The following is a 19,021-nucleotide window of genomic DNA, read 5'->3' on the forward strand; positions in this document are numbered from 1 at the left end:
TCCAGGAGTTACTAAAGTACACTGCCTCCTTCTCGAATCTAGACTAACTACAGAGTTCCATGATGAAAGCAGTGTTTTTGATAGGAACAGCAGAGGACAAGTCACATTTCCAGTCATGGCTTCTTCACACCACAGACCTTTTTCCAAGGACAACAGGATTATGGATTAGGAAGAGATATGTCTGGAGGATTCAGGCAGCAACAGACTTCCACCATCAGTGAGGGAGAGGAGGCAGGGCTAGGAACATTTGTTGTAGAGGAGAGCCTACAGACAATTCATCAGGTGAGTGTAGTTTTCCTTTCCAATAATTCCCCTCCAAAGGTGGGAGGAAGGATAAAGTGTCACCGAGACAAGTGGAAAAGAATAACTTCAGATGGTCAGCGTTGGGTTATAGAGAGAAATGTCTGGAATGTACAGCTCAGAAGCATCTTCCACCTCAGATTTGTTTTTCAAAGAAGGAAAAAACATGGTGTAAGGAGAGGTTCAAGAAGTGCAAAAGCATGGAGCTACAGAATACCTCAGTTTGACCAACAGCATTCGTAAGCACGTTATTTCTAGTGAGGAAGATGAAGAAGGGTATACATAACCAACGGTGAGTATAGTTATACATTTGAGAGAGTTAAATCAATGAGTCATATCAACACTTCAAGTTGGAAGAAATGCATCTTTTAAGAGAGATTCTTAGTCCTTAAAAACGGATGGTAAGGCTGATTCTCAAAGATGCTTATTTTATGAACCTGATTCACAACAACCATCATAGATTTTCAATTGTTGGGTAGAGGATGAGACAGTGGCACATTTTCTTGTTTGTCTTTTGGCCTACTTTAAGTGCCATGATGTTTTTTCAAAATTATTGACAAGTGTTATGGGTTATTTAAGACAAAGAGGTCAATTGTGAATCTCGATGATACCCTCTTGATGTCTCAGGATCCTTCAGTGCTGACACTGGTTTGTTGTAATATCTGGGTTATATAGTGACCAAATAGAAGCCAGCAAAGATAATGGTGCTCATATGTTTCATGGTCTCCCATTAGGAAAGGTTTGACAGGTGAGGAAAGAGTTGAGGAAGTACTTAGCTAGTAGAGTTTTCAGTTAAAGGAGCATGTCATAGATCTATTATCCTTGAAAAAATGAAAAAAAATATATATATATACATCGTTACATTGACGATTTATTTGTAGTTTGGAGGAGTGGTAAGGAACAGGCGGAGGATTTTATCACCAAGATTAACGAAAATGAATTCAATCTTAAACTTACTGCAACTATGAGTCAGTCGAGTGTTACATTTTTGGATACCGAGGTGTTCATTAGCAACAATAAGATAGAAACAAGATTGTTCAGAAAGATCACTGCAGGTAATACCATCCTACATGCGGGCAGTGCGCACCCTGCACATTTGATAACTAGTATCCCTTATGGAGAGATGCTCCGTCTAAGGAGAGTGTGCAGTAGTGAACAAGATCTCAAATTAGCCCAACAAGCTAGTAAGAGCAGGTTTCTCGAAAGGGGTTATAGTGAACGGGTCATAAATAGCGCTCTAGCCAAATCTATGAAAGTCAGCAGACAAGAACTCCTTGATACTTACAAACCCGCAGTTCACTTAGAAACAACTGCAAAAACAACAATACATGATCAGTCACCTATGTCAATTAGCCCATTTAGAATCATCATAGGATATAATAGACAACACACAGATTGTATAAAATTATCAATCGTAATTGGCCTACAATTCTAAGTGATCCTGTTATTGGTTCTACTCTGCCCCAGAGAGCCTCCACCACCTATAGCAGGGCCCCTTCTATGAGGGATCGACTGGTCAATACTTGCCCAGAAACTATTGAAAAAACTACGTGGCTACAGACCAACAGTGGTTTCTTTAAATGCAAAACTTGCAAGTCCTGTATTCATGGTACCAACATGAAATCTTTTAGAGATGGTTTCAGTAACAAGGAACATTGCATTAATAGGGTACTCACTTGCAAGACTGAATTTGCCATTTATGTACTCCAATGCCCATGCCATTTAAGATATGTTGAAAGTACATAACATGCGGTGCATAAACACATCCTACAACACCTTCGGGTAATAGCAAACCAGAACAACATTTTTACAGACTTTTTCTCCTACTCAGAAGCTTCTATTTCTTCAGAATCTAAAGTATGCCAGGCTCTCTTATTGTGCTTGATATTAGCCGATAAGATTCAGAATGTCTTATGGCAACCTAGTTAAATCCTGTTTACGACAGACGTTATGTCTCTTTATATCTGAGTTGCCCATTACTTAATTGTGCAGGCATGTAGATATTTCTTCAGAGACAAACCGCTTGTACAGTATGATCCCTCTATGATGTTCTTGAGCATGCTAATAACGTTTTGCCTTGAAAACTATTTCTTTTTATTCCGTGACTAGTGGTTTAAGCAACTCACCGGGACTGCGATGGAAAATTGCTCTGCCCCTAGTTATGCTGATATTTTCATGGCTTGGTGGGAGGCACAGCATGTTTGGACAGAGGAGAATGTGAGGTGGACTTAACATTTGCTGTTTTGGACACATTACATTTTTGTCATCTGGGATGGTCCACAAACAGAGTTGGATGCGTTTCTTTTAAGGATTAATGTGAATGAGTTGAATCTCAGTTTCACATATAAAACCCACAAAACGACTACAGAGTTCTTAGACGTCCTGATTACCATCAAGGATGATACTATCAATACAAGCCTCATTAGGAAAGCATCTGATGAGAATAGTGTCCTCCACTCCCGCAGTTACCACCCTGCCAGACTTAACTGGAGTATTCCATATGAAGAGCTTTTGAGGGCTAAACGTAACAACAGTACCTAAAGTCTTTTTTGGCAGAACAGGATAGAATGGTTAAGAGATTTCAAGCTAGTGGCTACTCAGCAAAAGTAATGAAGACAGCATGTTAGAAAGTATCTAAAGTTGAGAGCGCTGGACTGCTGGCTCCCAAAAAGAGAAAGGAAGCCCATAACGAAATCAGGTTTATCACCACATACAATTGTGAGTCCGGTGCTATCAGCAGAGTGTTAAGGAAGCACCGGGCATTGTTCAGGAGGGATCAGGTAATCAGGACGTTGGTCATTAAGTTTCCTTACATTACATATTGGAAGAGAAGGTCATTGAGGGATTTCATCAATCAATCAAATTTTCTTTATTCGATTTTCAATAGCAATCATAAAAGCACAGTGCAAACAATTAAAACAGTTAAAAATCTTTAGTAAATACACGAGCAATCCAGAGACTACAAATTCATATATAAGCATAAAATAACTCCTTAAACAAATCTAGATGAATTGCAACATACATTATAATTATCTAGATATTGCAAAATTAGAAACCTCTGATATTTACAGAGAAATGATTGTGTGTGAACAGTGTGGAGGCTTCCTAATAAAACCTAACATATCTGCAAAAACCTAATTTGCGTTCTAGTAGTAGATCATATATATTTTTTATATTTTGTGTTTATATTTGACATTTATGCAAAGTAAATTACCTTGCTTGAATTACATCATGCATTTAAGAACATAGTAGGAAATATATGAAGTATGTCTTTTCTTGTTATTTATGACGTGGGGTTTATAGGTTACACTCACATCAATCATGTTTATGGCTTTTGACTAAGACCGCTCTAGTCGAAACGCATCAAGCTAAATAAACTTTAGATGGCATGAACCTTCTGAAGTGCAAGATTATTTTCCTTTTATATATATATATATATATATATATATATATATATATATATATATATATATATATATATCTATCTATATACACTAGCAAAATTTCCCACAGTGGTAGGGCAGTTTCAGCAAAAGTGTTTCCATGCACTCACTAGGAACATGTCTGACACAAATGTAATGCTGGGTGGGCTGCCATGTCATGACACCATGTCAGCATTTTTTTGTTTCACAGATACAAATTAGCTATGGCACCAAGAATTTTCTCCCAGCAAGTGAGGGGTCACTGATTATTTTCTTCCGGCTACGATTGCCCCAGGCATGAAAAATCAACATCAGAACCCCTCCTTAACCAGGGTGGTGCTTCTTATTTACCAAAGTTGGGAGATCTGTGAGAAATGGGTGGCTAGCTAACCCAGTTCTATGGTTAAGCTGGCTGGGGCTTCATTATCGGAAAACAGTGTGGTTCTTCCATCTCTAACGGAAGGGGGTGCTGGGGACCGCAACTGTGGTGAATGTAGGACATCCGTTTGTTTCAGGCAGATAACCTACAGTCACTCAATGCTAATGGACCCTTTTATGTGTCTTTCAGTTCCAGCCTGATTCCAGGTAATGAAATAAATAATTATCTCCTGTCATTTGTACCTGGGATTAGTGTTGTATATTTTGCACTATTGCTGGTAGCCAAGCCCAAGCATTAGGCTCATTTCACAGTACTTTTTTCCCTCGCATTCTTTCTTAATTTGTATTTGTCACTGTCCATCTTGTTTTTGCCCAAATATAACTTCAGATTGCGTAGTAATCTTTCACGAGCGTACATATTTCGGCATTGAGCATATATCTTGCTTTTATTTTCCCAACAACTAAAATAAATTCAGCTACATCTCAAGATCAAGTAATGTCTACATATTCTCTTATCGCGTTTAAAATCTCTGAAATCTAAAAATGCCATTACTCTCAGTTTTGAAGTTGTTTTCTCAAATTCGACTAGAGACGACTCTGGTATCCAAGACAGGTAAATATGGGATTTAAATAAATTAATTTCAAGGTGTTTGTTCTGTTTATCAGACCGCGTCTGCTCTGTTGAGAACATACCCTGGAAAATGAATACATAAGGTACATTCTTCGAATGTGAGATAACCAGCTTAGGTTAGTTCTGCATTCTCTCCAAACCAAGACTCTTATATCTAATGTTTTCCCTTTTACTATTCTACATATTATCATCCTTTCTTTGTCATTGATTGTCATCAGCAGTAACTTTTTTGTGCTCCAATTTTAGGATACATAGCAAAGATTTGGCGGCATCAGGTTTAAAACATTTTTCCCACTGAATTTGATTATACCAAGGATCAAATTAATAAATTTCTTCCTGTGTAGTTTTCTGAGGATGCTCTTACGCAAGCTTATTTTTTTCCACTTATTTATTATGTTTATCAAAATCCATACCTCTTTTTCCATGTGATTTATTCTGGTCTTAGATTTCCTAAATAAAGGGTTTGCCAGAACACAGTTTCATTGATTGAACTATGATTTTGTTGCATTCTCTCTTGGAGGCACCTTGAGTTCGGGAGGGAAAATAAAAATTCCAGATATTCTTAATTTTTGTTTCTTTGCTCTTGCGAATGAGGTGTTGCTACTCTGTTTTCTGTAATATCAGATTGCTAAACGAAAGATTTGTCTCCCTGGCAAACCTAGCAGTGGACATTCTTTGAATTAACTGAGGCATGAAGCAGCACTGCAGCTGTATCAAGGATGTGCACACATGGTTTGGCTCCATCTGACTGTTGGGGGATGGCATTAATACCATGACTAGCCCCGGCCAGCTGGGTCTGCATGACCCGGCCACCATCAAAAGTACCCACTCAGCGTTTTCCTTGATTTGGCTGTTGTGTGTCCTGCTCTTACCTGTTTGAAGGTACCACAGCTGTTGAATGGGATGTTGAACTCCACCGGGTTTGATGTGTTGGTGCCACAGGTTGGATCCAGCAGGCTCAGGTCCTTCTCAGTGTAGCCGAGCCACTGCAGGTAGGACTGTTTGATGACCACGGTCATGATATCGGGTGCACATGTCAGAGAGACTACAGCCAGGGAGAGAATGCAGGGGCTGTAAGTTATTTTCCAGACGTCGGAAGATGTTACTTGAAGTACCAGCCCCTCAACATTTACACACACACAGCGCACTCGAGCTCTCTACTTGACACACTGCTCACTACTGGGAAATTTGATAACAAATTGGCTAGGTGGTGCAAGTCATTTAGATTAAGAAGAGGTGGGAAATATGAGTGGAATTGGGGGAGGGCAAGAATGAAAGGCTAAATGTAAAAAGATTAAAAAAAACAGGGTGGAAAGTAGGAGAGAAGAAATGGAAATGGAAGGGATAAACGTAAAGGGAAGGAAAGAGAGAAGTGATAAGGAAAGAGGAGGTCAGAAAGTATAAGTTAGGTCACACGGTAGGAAAACAATGGCATAAGAGTAGAAAAAGAGGAACGTAGAAAGGAACAAAACCGATATGGGAAGCAGTGGCGTCACTAGGGTTGGTGTCACCCGGTGCGGGTAACTCATGGTGTCACCCCCTCACGACTTACCGCATGGACCTCCTCCACCCCGAGTCCGCCAGTGGACACAGTTGGCAAATAACGGGACCATACAGAATCCTTAGTAACGTTTGTAAATGTAGGTCCTATATTTACAAAATGTGCCTGTTAACAACAGTGTGATAATGACTCATTAATCAGGTTGTACAGTGGGCTACCTGCTAGTCAACAGTTTATTGGAATTTATAATATCATAGGTATGGTACTTTTTACTGGTGTGGTGTTCCCACTATCCATCAACACGATATATCAGTGGTCGAATTGGGGGAAAAAAAGTAGGGGAACTGTGGGCGGAGAATCAAAGGGCGGGAATAACCCAAGGATTGGATCAGTGGGCAGAGCCAGAGGCGTGGCCAGAATGCGCAAACATCCCAATTTTTTGTATTTGTTTGGTTTCACTGCCCAGTTTAATCAACCAATGGATACACATGATTATTTAAGGTTATAATGAGTTATTGACAGTAAAATGTATACAAAGTGGGATATACTTCTAATCACAGAATGTCCCCAAATACGATAAAATGTGGAAGCACAAGCCATTTGTCTCCGAGCCATGGAGTTTCTGTCATCAGCACTTCTCCCTTTACCAAAACAGCAGTTCAAACATGAATTGCTAAAAATCCTAGTTTGCAAATGTTTTCTAAATAATAATGGCTCTGCCATATTTAGCTCATAATGCAAGATCTGCAGCATGATCTCACCATTTAAACTAATAAATTGTCTGTTGCTCAAACGTATCAAAAGTTAATAAAAAATTTGACTTGTGTTGCTGCGGAGTAGATGACAGTTAATAGCTCACTGTTCTATGTTAGGATTTTAACTTATAAACTGCAAGTAACAAAAGGATCTCTCTGACAAAAGCAGTAGCCCACTGGCCTATTTACATTATGTGCACTTTGTGATCTGCATGGTACATGTTCTTTGCAGCAGGTACATTAACCCTCTGAGCTACCTTTCCATGAGTCAAAGCTTCCATTAGACAAAATTCCGATCTCTCTCTAGGAAGAACATTAATCACCAGAGTCATCATGACATTTTTATTGTTACCGAAAATTACTGGAGGCCAGGAAGGAGGCAGCAAGCGCTTTTAAAACCATAATATACTTGCAAAAATGATGCCTCCACCGAAAGTGAGCACCTGGTGCGGTCACACCGGTTGCACCGCCCTAGAGCTGGCCCTTCTCAAGGGTCCTGTGATCTCAGTGACAGGGTCACTGTTCTAGGGTGTACTGCTTCATAGGCCTGCCGCAAAACTGGAGGTGAACTTCAGTATGAATAGTGGTGGACAAGCCTTGAAGGTTAACCTACACTTGTCATGCTAGGGTCCACCTGCTGGTGCTACGACACCGGGGCTTCTAATGTCTTGCGAAGCCTTCTAAGGTCTAGCATGAGATAGTCCTCTCTCAGGAGAGTGGTCTGGCGGACTGGTTATTAAGGCTGAACCTGGTTCCCCAGTTCCAAATTCAGCAGCTCTGGCCATAGTGCCACATCCTCTCCCCCACTGAACACCATACTGCCCCACTGAGAAAAACTCAGACTGCCTTCAACTACAACCCAATTGTTGCCAGCTATAAACACCTGGATGCGGCTCAATTTAAATTACGCACTGGGCAAGAGCAATATGTGGCCTACAAAAAAAAGTGACAGCATCCTGGAAAAAGCAAACAATCAAAGGGAATGCAACATTTTGCAAACCATGTGAAATGTAAGCAGGAACAACATGGTTACCTTAACGCTTTTACACTCACTGTTCAGAAATCAGTGTGTGCTTTTGCCTGAAAAGTTAAGGACATGACTACAGGGCCCTGAATGGACCCATTTCAATGACCATTGCTTATATCCTCACAAAACGTAAGCAGTATGGTAAAAAAAGACAACATCCCTAGATACAGAGCAGCAGTACAAATTTTGTTTTTCAATCCTCACATTGCAGTACCTCCAGGATTGGTGCACTAGCTCCAAGCCCAGGGAAAACAAAGCCAAGACAACAAAAATAGCGCTTCACTGGCAAACTCTGTAAAAGTGGCGCTAATGTGTTTGGGTGTGAATAAAAATCAATCTGGACAGTTTGCTACCACTCTGTCTTACTTTATTTAGTTATTTATTTTTCATATTTTTAAACTTTTATTCCTGATGCTGCATTTTGGAATTAAATGTCAGAAAAATACGACCTTGATTTCCAGCAAAAGTGATTTTCTTTTTTGGATCCATTTCACAGGTAAGCAAATAAAAGAAAGTAGAGGAGACAGTGTGCACTGCGCACAGGCACGTCCTCTTCCTAAAAGGTTAGGTTGCTCTGCGCACACGGGCCCCAGGGCCGGCTTTAGCGCTGGTGGCGCCCTGTGCGACAATGTTTGTTGGCGCCCCCCCAATGACCACCTCCACCACGGATTCTCTCACTAGCACCCTTTAACAGTGACCAAGTCACCATAACCACACTCTCTCAGATGCATTGAATTAGTTATATAGCGCCACTCATACCAGTGTAGGGTGTCCGAGCACTTTGCATCACACACACATTACACAGAGACAGTCAATCATAGGTGTGTAAATCCGTGTATAGGAAATGATACATAAACCAAAGGACTGAAAGTGTAGGAGTCACATGTCATCCATACTGGTAGGCAGTATAGTTTAAGAGTGCTTGGTGTGGAGAAGCACAAACGCAGAGCCAAAAAAGAAACAGCATAGTTGGGAGTTTTCTTTAATAATAAGAATCTATTTCTAGCCAAATTAACCCTTTTTGCAACATTAATCAATGTTCTAATAATGTATATTTTGAGGTGTGTATGCAGTTCTAGGATGAAAGTTAATAGCTCACTGTTGAATATTAGGACTTTAAGTTATAAATTGCAACAAAAGGATGTCTCTTTTGAAAGCAGTAACCAGCTGATCTGCACTCTGTAATCTACTTGGCACACGTTCTTTGCAGCAGGCATATTAACCCTCTGCACTAACTTCACCTAAGTTAAAACCTCAACTTTACAAAACACTGATCTCTCTCCAGGAAGATAATTAATCACACAAGTTATCTTGACATTTATGTGAGGCCTGGTAATTGCTGGCGGAAAGAAACGCTGCAGCAGGTGCTTCAAAAGCGTAATAAACTTTCAAACACGGCGCCCCCAGGAAGCCAGCACCCGGTCGTACTGCCCTAAAGCCGGCCCCTGACGGGCCCTGTTGGTGTCACCCCACTTGAGGGTGTCACCCGGTGCGGTCCGCACCCCCCGCACCCCCATAGTGACGCCGCTGATGGGAAGTAAGTAATTAGGTGATAAAAGTGAACAGACAAAGATGGCGAAGGGAGGGGGGAAGCTGATGAAAAATGATACACCTAAATATAAGAAATACAGCAGGGATAGAGGGGAATGGAAGGCTTTAATGAGCAGAAGAGTTTTAGACATTAAAATGCTATTTAAGGGGGAGAAAAGGGAATGAAAGAAATAAGTCAGAAATTCACAGAAGTGATGAGTGGAAAAACAATAGAAAAACATATCTGTTAAAAAGACACCAAAAGTTATTTTTTTAAAACTCATTAACAAGCATTTACAATGCAATGGTCTCGGCATTGATAAAGTTAGAGCTATTGGCATTGCTCATGACATTATTTTTGTTTATGTTTTTGTTTTTAAAACATTTCAAGAAACGGCATTGTTATTTACAATGTCAATAGCTTAATCACTCTCCAATGCGAGACCTAGTGCATTTGCACCCACACACAGATTAAGCTATTGACATTGTAAATAACAATGCCGTTTCTTTACATGTTTTAAAAACATAAACAAAAATAATGTCATGAGCAATTCCAATAGCTCTACCTTTAACAATGCCGAGACCGTTGCATTGTAAATGCTTGTTTTACTTGGGCTCTGAGAGCGAGTAGTGAGTACCCCGTGTGCCCCTTGTCTGGGGGGGGGGGGGCTCCTCAGCACGCCGGCGATGACCTCTTGAAGGTGGTGGTTCTTCTGGCGGTGCCCTTCCCTCCCTTTCTACATCTGCTTTAGGTGTCCCGTGTATACTGTAAGTCGCGGGGGCGCGCTGGCCACTATGGGGTGTGCAGAGTCTTCCTGTGCTACTTGTCTACTTGCGCGCAGTGTTCGGGTTCTCCTGCCTCGCGTGGCCTCGTCTGATTTTGTCATGTTTGTCTCTTCCAGTGTGTGGCAGCACACCATCTCCCGGTGGATCTTTTATGTTTGAAATCGCCCTTTAGTCCCTGCACCGTCCTGGCAGCCGGTGACTCTGTCCGGGTACATGGCTGGCCGGCCGGCCCACCCCATCCCTCGACCCTGCCCTGCACAAGGAATGGGGTCGGTGTGCGCTCCTAGAGTGCCCCCTCTGTTCGTCTGTCTCACGTTTCCGGCGGTGAGGAGCTCGGGGGATGCCAAGATGTGAAGTCACCGCTGTGCTCTCCACAGACGGGGCCCCACCCGCCGCATCCGCCCCTGCCTTCCCTGCCGGCTCCATGCATCGCATCCAGCCGCCCTTCTTCTAGTCCTGCTGCCTGTCGCCGCGCCTGCCGGTCTGTGCTACTGGGCTGTGGGGGGTTCTCGGCTGGAGACGGGGGCAGTGGTTACTTGTTCATATGAGCCAGATCGGCCCCTGGTCATTGCCTCAGGCACGGGTGGCGGGCTGGAGACGAGGGCAGTGCGCAGTGGTTACATGGGGAGTGCTCATGGGCATTTCCTCGGGCACGGGCTGGAGACGAGGGCAGTGGGCAGTGCTTACATGGTCACATTGAGCAGGAGGGGGGCTGCAGCCAGGGTTGCAAAGTGCGTTTTAATCGCAGAACAGAGTGATAATGCATATTGTAATCCGTTTAGCTCGGCAGCTCTAAGGCAGTGGTGTGCTGAGGCCTGGACACCCCTCGCACAGTAACCAGTGTGGTGTCTGTGGTTAGTCTCCTCTGAGGGCCCTGGTGCCCCCCACTGGATGATTGACAGGTGCCCCTACTGAGCAATTTGGCGCAGACAACCAGTTTTACTGATAAAACTACATTGTGCGCAAGTGACAATGTGTGGTGTCGGACACAATAAGTCCCTGCGGAGCCGACCAGAGCAGCAACCGGACGAAGGGGGAGCGGACGAGCACAGAAATGCCTCGGAGAAAGGCAGCCTCCTTTTCGGATTCGGGGGCGTGTTTTGCTGTTGTCTCCTCCCTGAGACTTTTCACAAAAAACACGCCCCCCGATCCGAAAAGGACGGGGCATGAGTGGAGTGACGGGACCTCTTCTCCAATGGCTGGCCAGCATTTACGAGGCCAGCCAATGGAGAACAGGGCAGAAGAGGGGCGGGTTCAAGCCCCTCTTCTCCCAAGTCATTAAATCTCCGGATGTAACGCCCTGAACGTCTCAGGATCGTTTAACAGACACGACAATGAGGACGCAACCACTTGTGAAGGGTTAGTTCTTTTAATGAAGGCAAATAAAATACAAAGAACAAACAAAAGTTATAGTCACTGGAATCCTCCAGGCTAAGTACGTTACCAGCCCACAGCACGGATGGTCCTAACCGTCCTCTGCATATACGCCGATCCCGGCGTATGCCAACAGAGGGCAGAAATGAAATGGCCGACAATGCCAATCGGTAGGCTGTGAGGGGCACCAAGAGTGTTGGGGAGAATCGAGGAGTCAGGGAAACACCCAGCCGGGGTCTCTACCTGAAGGGAGCAGCCGCTCAACCTCTTCCTCAGACTGCACCGGGACGCGGAGTCACCTCCTGGTGATGCGTCACCGATACCCCAATCACAAGCAAGAAGACTGAACCGAGAGCAGCCGCTCGATCGATCCTGTGGACTTCCGAGTCTGTAACGCGGCAAACACCTCCTGGTGTGCGTTACAGCTGGCAGTCCCTGTGTCTCTGGTCGGGCTGGGAGTTACGACTCCAACCAGCAAAAGCGCCACTGCGCTTGGACTCAGCCGAGTCAAAAAGCGAAGCTCAATGGTTGACCGGTAGAGCTTCCGGGTCCTTCACAGGTGACGATGGGGCAAGACACGGCCCAGGGAGTAACGACTCGACCTACCTCCGTTCTTGCCTTACTGGAGCACCACTCCGGAACACTGCTCTTCACGAAGCAGGTACGTCGGTGTAAACACAATATCCGACAGCCTTGTACCTCCCGGTTCCTCCCTTTATAGGGCGTGTTTTCCTTGAGTTATGTAACCGCTCTCCTGTTTACATAAGGGCGTGTTTCCTTGAGTTATGTAACAGCTCTCCTGTTTACATAAGGGCGTGTTTCCCTTGAGTTATGTAACAGCTCTCCTGTTTACATAAGGGCGTGTTTCCCTTGAGTTATGTAACAGCTCTCCTGTTTACATAAGGGCGTGTTTCCCTTGTATGACAGGAATTCTTGACACCGGACTTCCGGTCTGCCGACCGGATGGTCCCGAGACCTAAAAAAGAGCAGACTTTTACCGATGAGACAGAGTGAGAGAGAAAGAGCGCAGGAACAAGAGTGAGAAAAGCACACACCAGAGCTTCCCTCTCCTAAGGAGAGCAGAGAGAGACATGTTAATTCACTCTTTTTGTGGGTTCAGCCTGTGGTGATATGCATGTTGCCCGATTCTTGTCACAGTTGCATTTAAAAGACAGTCGATAGTGACACCAAATGGCACACTGTCAAGTTGTTTCCAGGGGCTGATTGATGCTTTTACCTCTAGCTGTCCACTACCGAAGAGGGCACCAGGAGAGAGAGAAAACTAGCAGTAGGCATGTTTTACGCCTTCATAGGTTGAGTGAGGGTGAGAAATTATATAATGGAGCAAACACTTGGTTTAAGCTACGGACGAGTACCTCACCAGGAGCCTGGTTTCAAACACTGAGGCCTTTCACACAGCTATGTTCGGTCATCATCATGTGTTCGGAATCGTATTTACCTTACACACGTCCGCCAGGAATTCCAAGGCTGGCGTAACACCTTTGTTGGGAGGTCGGTCCTTATGCACCGCTCCCTTTGCCTTTTGTGCTCAGGAACCGTCTCCATTTACAAATTCATCTGCAAAACCAGCCCTGAAGAGTCATATCTTTTACACGGTGTGACGAAACACGTGTCGGCTGATTTGTTTTTATTGTGTATTGGTCAGATAATGACATACATAAAGAACACTTTGCTCTGATACTTCTGATGTCGACCTTCATTATTTCAAAGTCCTACAACCTTTGAGCCTTACTCATTCTCCTATCAGTTACCATCGAAAGTATTATCCTATACGTGTGCGCAGGACCTCATTTACTGTTCTTTTGAGTGGGTCTGACCCACTTAGTGGGAGGGGTTATTTCTCTGGGTTAGTACCCCTGACCTGCCTGCACCGTACTTATTCTACGCTAGTGTAACCTCACATTGCACACGCTTGAGCGCCATCTTCCTTGATCCCTACCTAACCCTTTCACATTGTGACCCCTTTGCAGTGTGTTTAAAGGTTAAGAGAAACGGATCATTCCCAGATTGGATGAGGGTCTATGGAAAGAGGATTCTCATGTGAAAAAATGTTTTTCCTGTGGAGAAAAAAATGTGCGTTTGCCCAAGCAATCCTATTCCCCCTGTGCTCAGATTTTCACTATGGAGAACTTCACAACACAGAAATATGTTCCCACAGGCAATGTCGTACGACCTAATAGGAATATATATGGAAACCTGAGGCTGAACTTCTCAGGCGTATTCCATAAAATTGCAAGTCTACACTGGCTGCAAGTGTGGATGTGTGAGTGAGCACAGATTCATGACCTTTGTGAATCCGGCTCTCGGATCTTTTCTAGACAGATGGGACACAGAGGTGAAAGGGAAGGACATGTTTACCATGATCGTGGGATGTTGTTAGAATCTTTAGAAGGGACGGTTTCACAGCACTAAAAGGGTAAAGTACATTTTTCATAGAAAAACTGAGCTTTCACCTCCTATATGCACCTGAGCCTCGTGTGGATATGTGAAAAAAATCAACCACTGTACCTGAAGCAAATGCTTCAGTCCACAAACACCCCAGGAAGACATGGGGAGGACCTTCTTGAATCAACGCCGTTGACTATAGCCAGAACTAAATTAATAACAGTGATAAATATACAATCAGTGTACAATAATAAAGTGGCGGTGTTGCTGGGTATTCAAAAGAAGGGTTGAAGATTTGCTGTGAGTTGCAGGGATTCATAATGTTCACAAGAAAACCGACAGTAAGAGCGCATCTTCGAGGTGCATTTTAGGATGTGAGGTCAATAGAAGTCTCTACATAATAAATTAGAAACCTTTGCTCTGCGTGTCCATCTTTTGTTTTTTGGCATGGCTCTGCGGTAATGGAACTAAGCGAGGACTGTCTAATATCGACCAGGGGAACGCCTTGCTTATAAAGCCAGCTGCCAAAGTGTTTGGTCCATCGAGTTCAGAGTGTTTATATCACAGATGGGCAAATGAATGGCTAGTCCAATCCAGTCGCCAAGGTGGGGGTGATGTACAGGATGTTGGTTAACGCATGGTTGCCCAAGTAAAGCGGGTTGACCTCGTTTGCTGGGACTGCCCTCAATAAGGAGACATGATTTTGGTTCATGCTTTCATTGGTTCTGGCGAATATTGTACCATACAATGCAGAAGTCTGGTTAATTACAGTTGTTGAGTTTCGAAAGTGGCCACCTACAGTCTTGCATTCGATTTCCAACAAGTCTTTCTGTGCATTCGGCTGTAATCGTTCCAATCTATTTTCAAACTCCTTCGTTGTACCTCCCAGTGTCTGAGTATTAATTATCAAAAATGGAGGGGATGGATAAAGGATAAGGGGCGCCGCGCATATGGCTATAGATGTAAAGCTGACCGCTCTTCAGTGGAATGCTTCATACTTACTGTTACTCTCTGCAGTGTATGTAGCAGAAAAGCCTCGGTAGGAGTTGGCATAGTCCGTACTCAGTAACACGGTTAGAGAGTTCGAGGAGGATTCATACTGGCGTGTTGTGCGGCCACACACTTCTTCTATCAGAGGGGAACTGGTGTTGGCTCCGTTGTACAAGGCCAGAAAGTCAAAGCGACACGTGGGGTCAATCTCCAGGCTGAGCACATGGAAGAGAAGAACATATAGTAAGATAATAGTATACAAATATACATAGTTTATCCTAGCAATCCGAAGGGATTGCCCTAAACTCTACATCACCCCAAGATGAATTTAGTGTTCTTAAATGTGACCAGTGTCCCTAGGACGGGCAAGAAGCTTCCTATGATGTAAGACTGAAGCTACACCTATTTGATTAAGTCCACTAAGGTTGAAACATGTTTGTGGTTGGATATATTCCTGCACAGACCATTCCTGACCTAGCCGGTCGTGCTGGACTGGCCCTTTTGGGGCATGGACAAGACTAATTTGCGTTTGGTTGGTCCGTAAATGTGGTCACACAATTGACCAAAATAAGCAATGGCCTTAAATGCGCCCAGGGTACTTTTTTGTGACTTAATTCAAACATTCCACCCATTACTAAATGTTGTACTTCTCAAAGAAGGAACAAACACAGTTGTAATCAAATTCACATAATACTTCCTGTAGGGTAAAGCTCTTAGTGAAGGACAGATGTCATACCACACCAAATATCCGAAGCAGATTTCAGGGTTTTCTAAGTTTAAGAGGCAGATAGCATGTCGATGAGAACTACTTTTGTGGCAGACATCTCAGCCAGTCTTGGTCTGTTTGCTATGTTCTCGTGTAAGGGATCATCATTTCTACACTCGACAGCAAGGGGCTAGGCTGCCAGTAATCCATGAAAAAACTCTCAATATCACACAACATACTTTGCTTATGAATCCACCTAAAATACGCTCCTCCATCGATATCTGGGGCACCTCTGTCTACAGCTCCAGAAGACTGTCAGAAACTACTGTTCCAACCAGGTGCCTATGAAGGCACGGCTTGAACCCCAACTCTTGTAAATTTGCAATATTGTGTTTAGCGCTGGAGTCGTTTTCTTTGCTGCACTTTTCTCTGTGCACGCCTATGCTGGCAAATCCATTGCCATCAAAGGGACTTCTGTGTTCATGGGCAAGAACATACTTTGTGCTCCCCTGTTCAGAACAGTTTTGAATGTATGATCAATTAGCATGTTACTTAAACCATGGTGGTGCCAAACAATATGGAATTTTACATTTAACATTAAAAAATAAGGCCTTAAAAACAACTGAAATCTCAAGCTGCCCAGTGTGAGAGACGGGTAGAGGAAGGTGAAGAGTGAGGTGGGTGGCGCATAGAGGTGTAGAGATAGGTAGACAAATGTAAAGAGGGAGTGCGGTAGGTGAGGTTAGGCAAGCAGAGAGAGCGCGAGACAAAGGGAGAGATTTTTTTTTTTGCTACCAAATGACTGTGAGGGTTAAGGACAGGCAAGCCGAGCATTTCCAGATGTCAAATTAACAAAATAGGGATAGCGTCATCACTCTATACCAGGTGCCACCCAGAAGGTGGGGCCCTAGGCAAATTCCCACTTTGCCCAGGCCATAAAAAGGATGTGGGCAAATCCTAAAGAAATCCCAGGGCAACAATCAGTTGCGTTTTTTTGTAGAAAATTCCTTCTTCATATTAGTGCCGAACTATCTGGGCGCACATTACATAATGTGTGTATGGGGATCTTTGAAGATAACCTAACACCAGTCACAAACCACAGCTGGGGTCTCATTATATATATAAACGGTGCCCATCAAGTAAATGCTATGCTCTCTAATGTTCGAGGACTGCAGGAGACCCCCCTATATGTGGGGTTCATTGACTTCCAGATCGCATTTGATAGTGTGTCACGGCCAAGACTTTTGGCGAAATTAAGTAACAGGGGCATTCAGCAAAATTGATTAAAAGTGATCATTACCCTCTATTCGGACACCTCGGCAAAAATAAGAGTCATCACCGGATGGGCCACCATGAGTAAAATTCAAACAAACAAAGGCTTGAAACAAGGCTGTAGATTGGCTCCATTGCTATTTAATTTATATTTGGCTGACCTTCCTGACCACCTGGGGCCGGTGAGGGCCTTTCAACCTAAATTGGCTGGCGTTAAAATTCAATCACTTCAATACGCAGATGACACAGTCTTTTTAGACCAAACACCAATTGGCCTCCGGAGACTTTTCACAGAGCTAAAGGTTTACTGTAAGGCCAATCACCTGAAAGTGAACACAACTAAAACAAAGATGATGATAATCTCCCAGTAGCTAGCAAAAAAGGGTGCATGGGTCATCGAGGGAAAGGCCATAGAGGTGGTAACTACTTACAAATACCTTGGAATTTGGTTAGAACTCAGGGGATCGTTTAACAGCACATATCACGGCCCAAAAGGAGGTACCCAACTCCCTCAAAGGGGCCTTTTGTAAAGTAAAAAAAAATCAATGAATACTCCAGACAAGGAGTGTGTGTTCGGTGCACAACCACTCATAGCTTACAATGCGCAATCAGTCATAGAAGAGAAATCGGATTTATTGACTCCTCTTTTGCTCCACACCCTGCTCATAGCAGGGGGAAATAGCATACAAATGACCGACTTTCGCTTGAAATGCCTGGTCTTAACACTCCATGGGTCCTTTCTTATCGTTTTTAATAATGAATTCCTCATGTGTACTGTTATATGATGTTTTTAATGTGAAGTGCTTTCTTTGTAATAATTTTAAGGAACTGTGCAATAAATATATCCATCTGATCTCCTGAGCCTCTGCCAATGCACAGGGTCCCTGTGATACCAGGAGCCCCTCCATTGGCGACCCATCTCAACGACGGGGTGAGGGACCACGCTTCTTCACCAGAGAGCACATCCACTGTTCATACTTCTTCGCCAGTGCACTCAGCCCCCACCGTCTGTCCCTCCTCGTGTATTCGGACATGTTCTGTGATAAACATGTGTTCTGCACGCTGACAGCCGCTCAGTCAGAGGCGTGCAATACTTGGCAAGTACAGCATACATTTGTATGCTCCCTAGGGTAGCTCCCTGAAGCACGTGAGCGGTGAATCGGAGCCCTGCCATTCACCACGGATGAGCACTACCGTTGTAGAGTCTGTGGTCGCCTCTGGGCCCTACCCCTCACAAAGCGCAGAGTGATGTTTTAAATTCACAATAACGCACAGGCCAAGAATAACTCAAAGTGGCTTTACGAGAAAGTCCAAGCCAAGGGAATAACATGGCGGCGCTCACTGAAAACACGCTCGACACAGGTACACAATATGGAGCAGATCTGACGATAATGTGTGCAAGAGGATGGAGCAATGCAAAAGACCATTCCCTTCTACGGTCTATGGAGAACCATGGAGTCCAACTCAAGTAGAAGTGGAGGAGATGCAAACAGCCACCTTTTATTTTTGAGTATCTTCCTTATTTGCCATGATTGCCTAAGGCTGCAATTGTGTTTTTCCCTTAGTTTCTTACGAGTCATCTCTTGATGCTTGTTGAGAGGAGTTTCTTTAACCGATCATAGCTGGCTTCCAATCCCAGGCAGTCCTGAGGGAATCCACAGATATTGTCAGTGCAAAGGCTGGTCCAGTGTACGACCAGGCTGATACGCCTGTCCCTAAACAACTAAGTTAAATGCCATGGATTCCTTGTTGTGCTATACCACTACCCTGAGCCTTCCTTCCCAGACGCACTAGCTAGTCTTCGACGGACAGGCCCTGGTTGCTGGATAGCGCCACATAAGTGAAGTAGAATGACTGCACCCATTTTTCAGGATTCCTCACTTAGAGTGGCCTTGAGGGGGTTGTGCGTTACTTCCAATCGCTGCTCTGCGGGTGACGGGACC

The 19,021-nt window shown here is 43.9% G+C and overlaps 1 protein-coding gene across 1 annotated transcript in view; it reads right to left on the reverse strand.

Moving 5' to 3' along the window:
- CUZD1 (CUB and zona pellucida like domains 1) overlaps positions 1 to 19,021 on the reverse strand; it is a 147,997-nt gene that overhangs the window by 41,108 nt on the left and 87,868 nt on the right. Inside the window, exons 5-6 of the mRNA XM_085601868.1 lie at positions 15,113 to 15,315; positions 5,604 to 5,776 (exon numbers count right to left, since the gene is read on the reverse strand). Of these exons, the coding sequence (XP_085457994.1) occupies positions 5,604 to 5,776; positions 15,113 to 15,315 (376 nt within the window). The remainder of the gene's footprint in view (positions 1 to 5,603; positions 5,777 to 15,112; positions 15,316 to 19,021) is intronic.

The sequence above is a fragment of the Triturus cristatus genome, chromosome 1_2 (genome assembly GCF_964204655.1).
Source record: "Triturus cristatus chromosome 1_2, aTriCri1.1, whole genome shotgun sequence".
Taxonomy (NCBI): domain Eukaryota; kingdom Metazoa; phylum Chordata; class Amphibia; order Caudata; family Salamandridae; genus Triturus; species Triturus cristatus.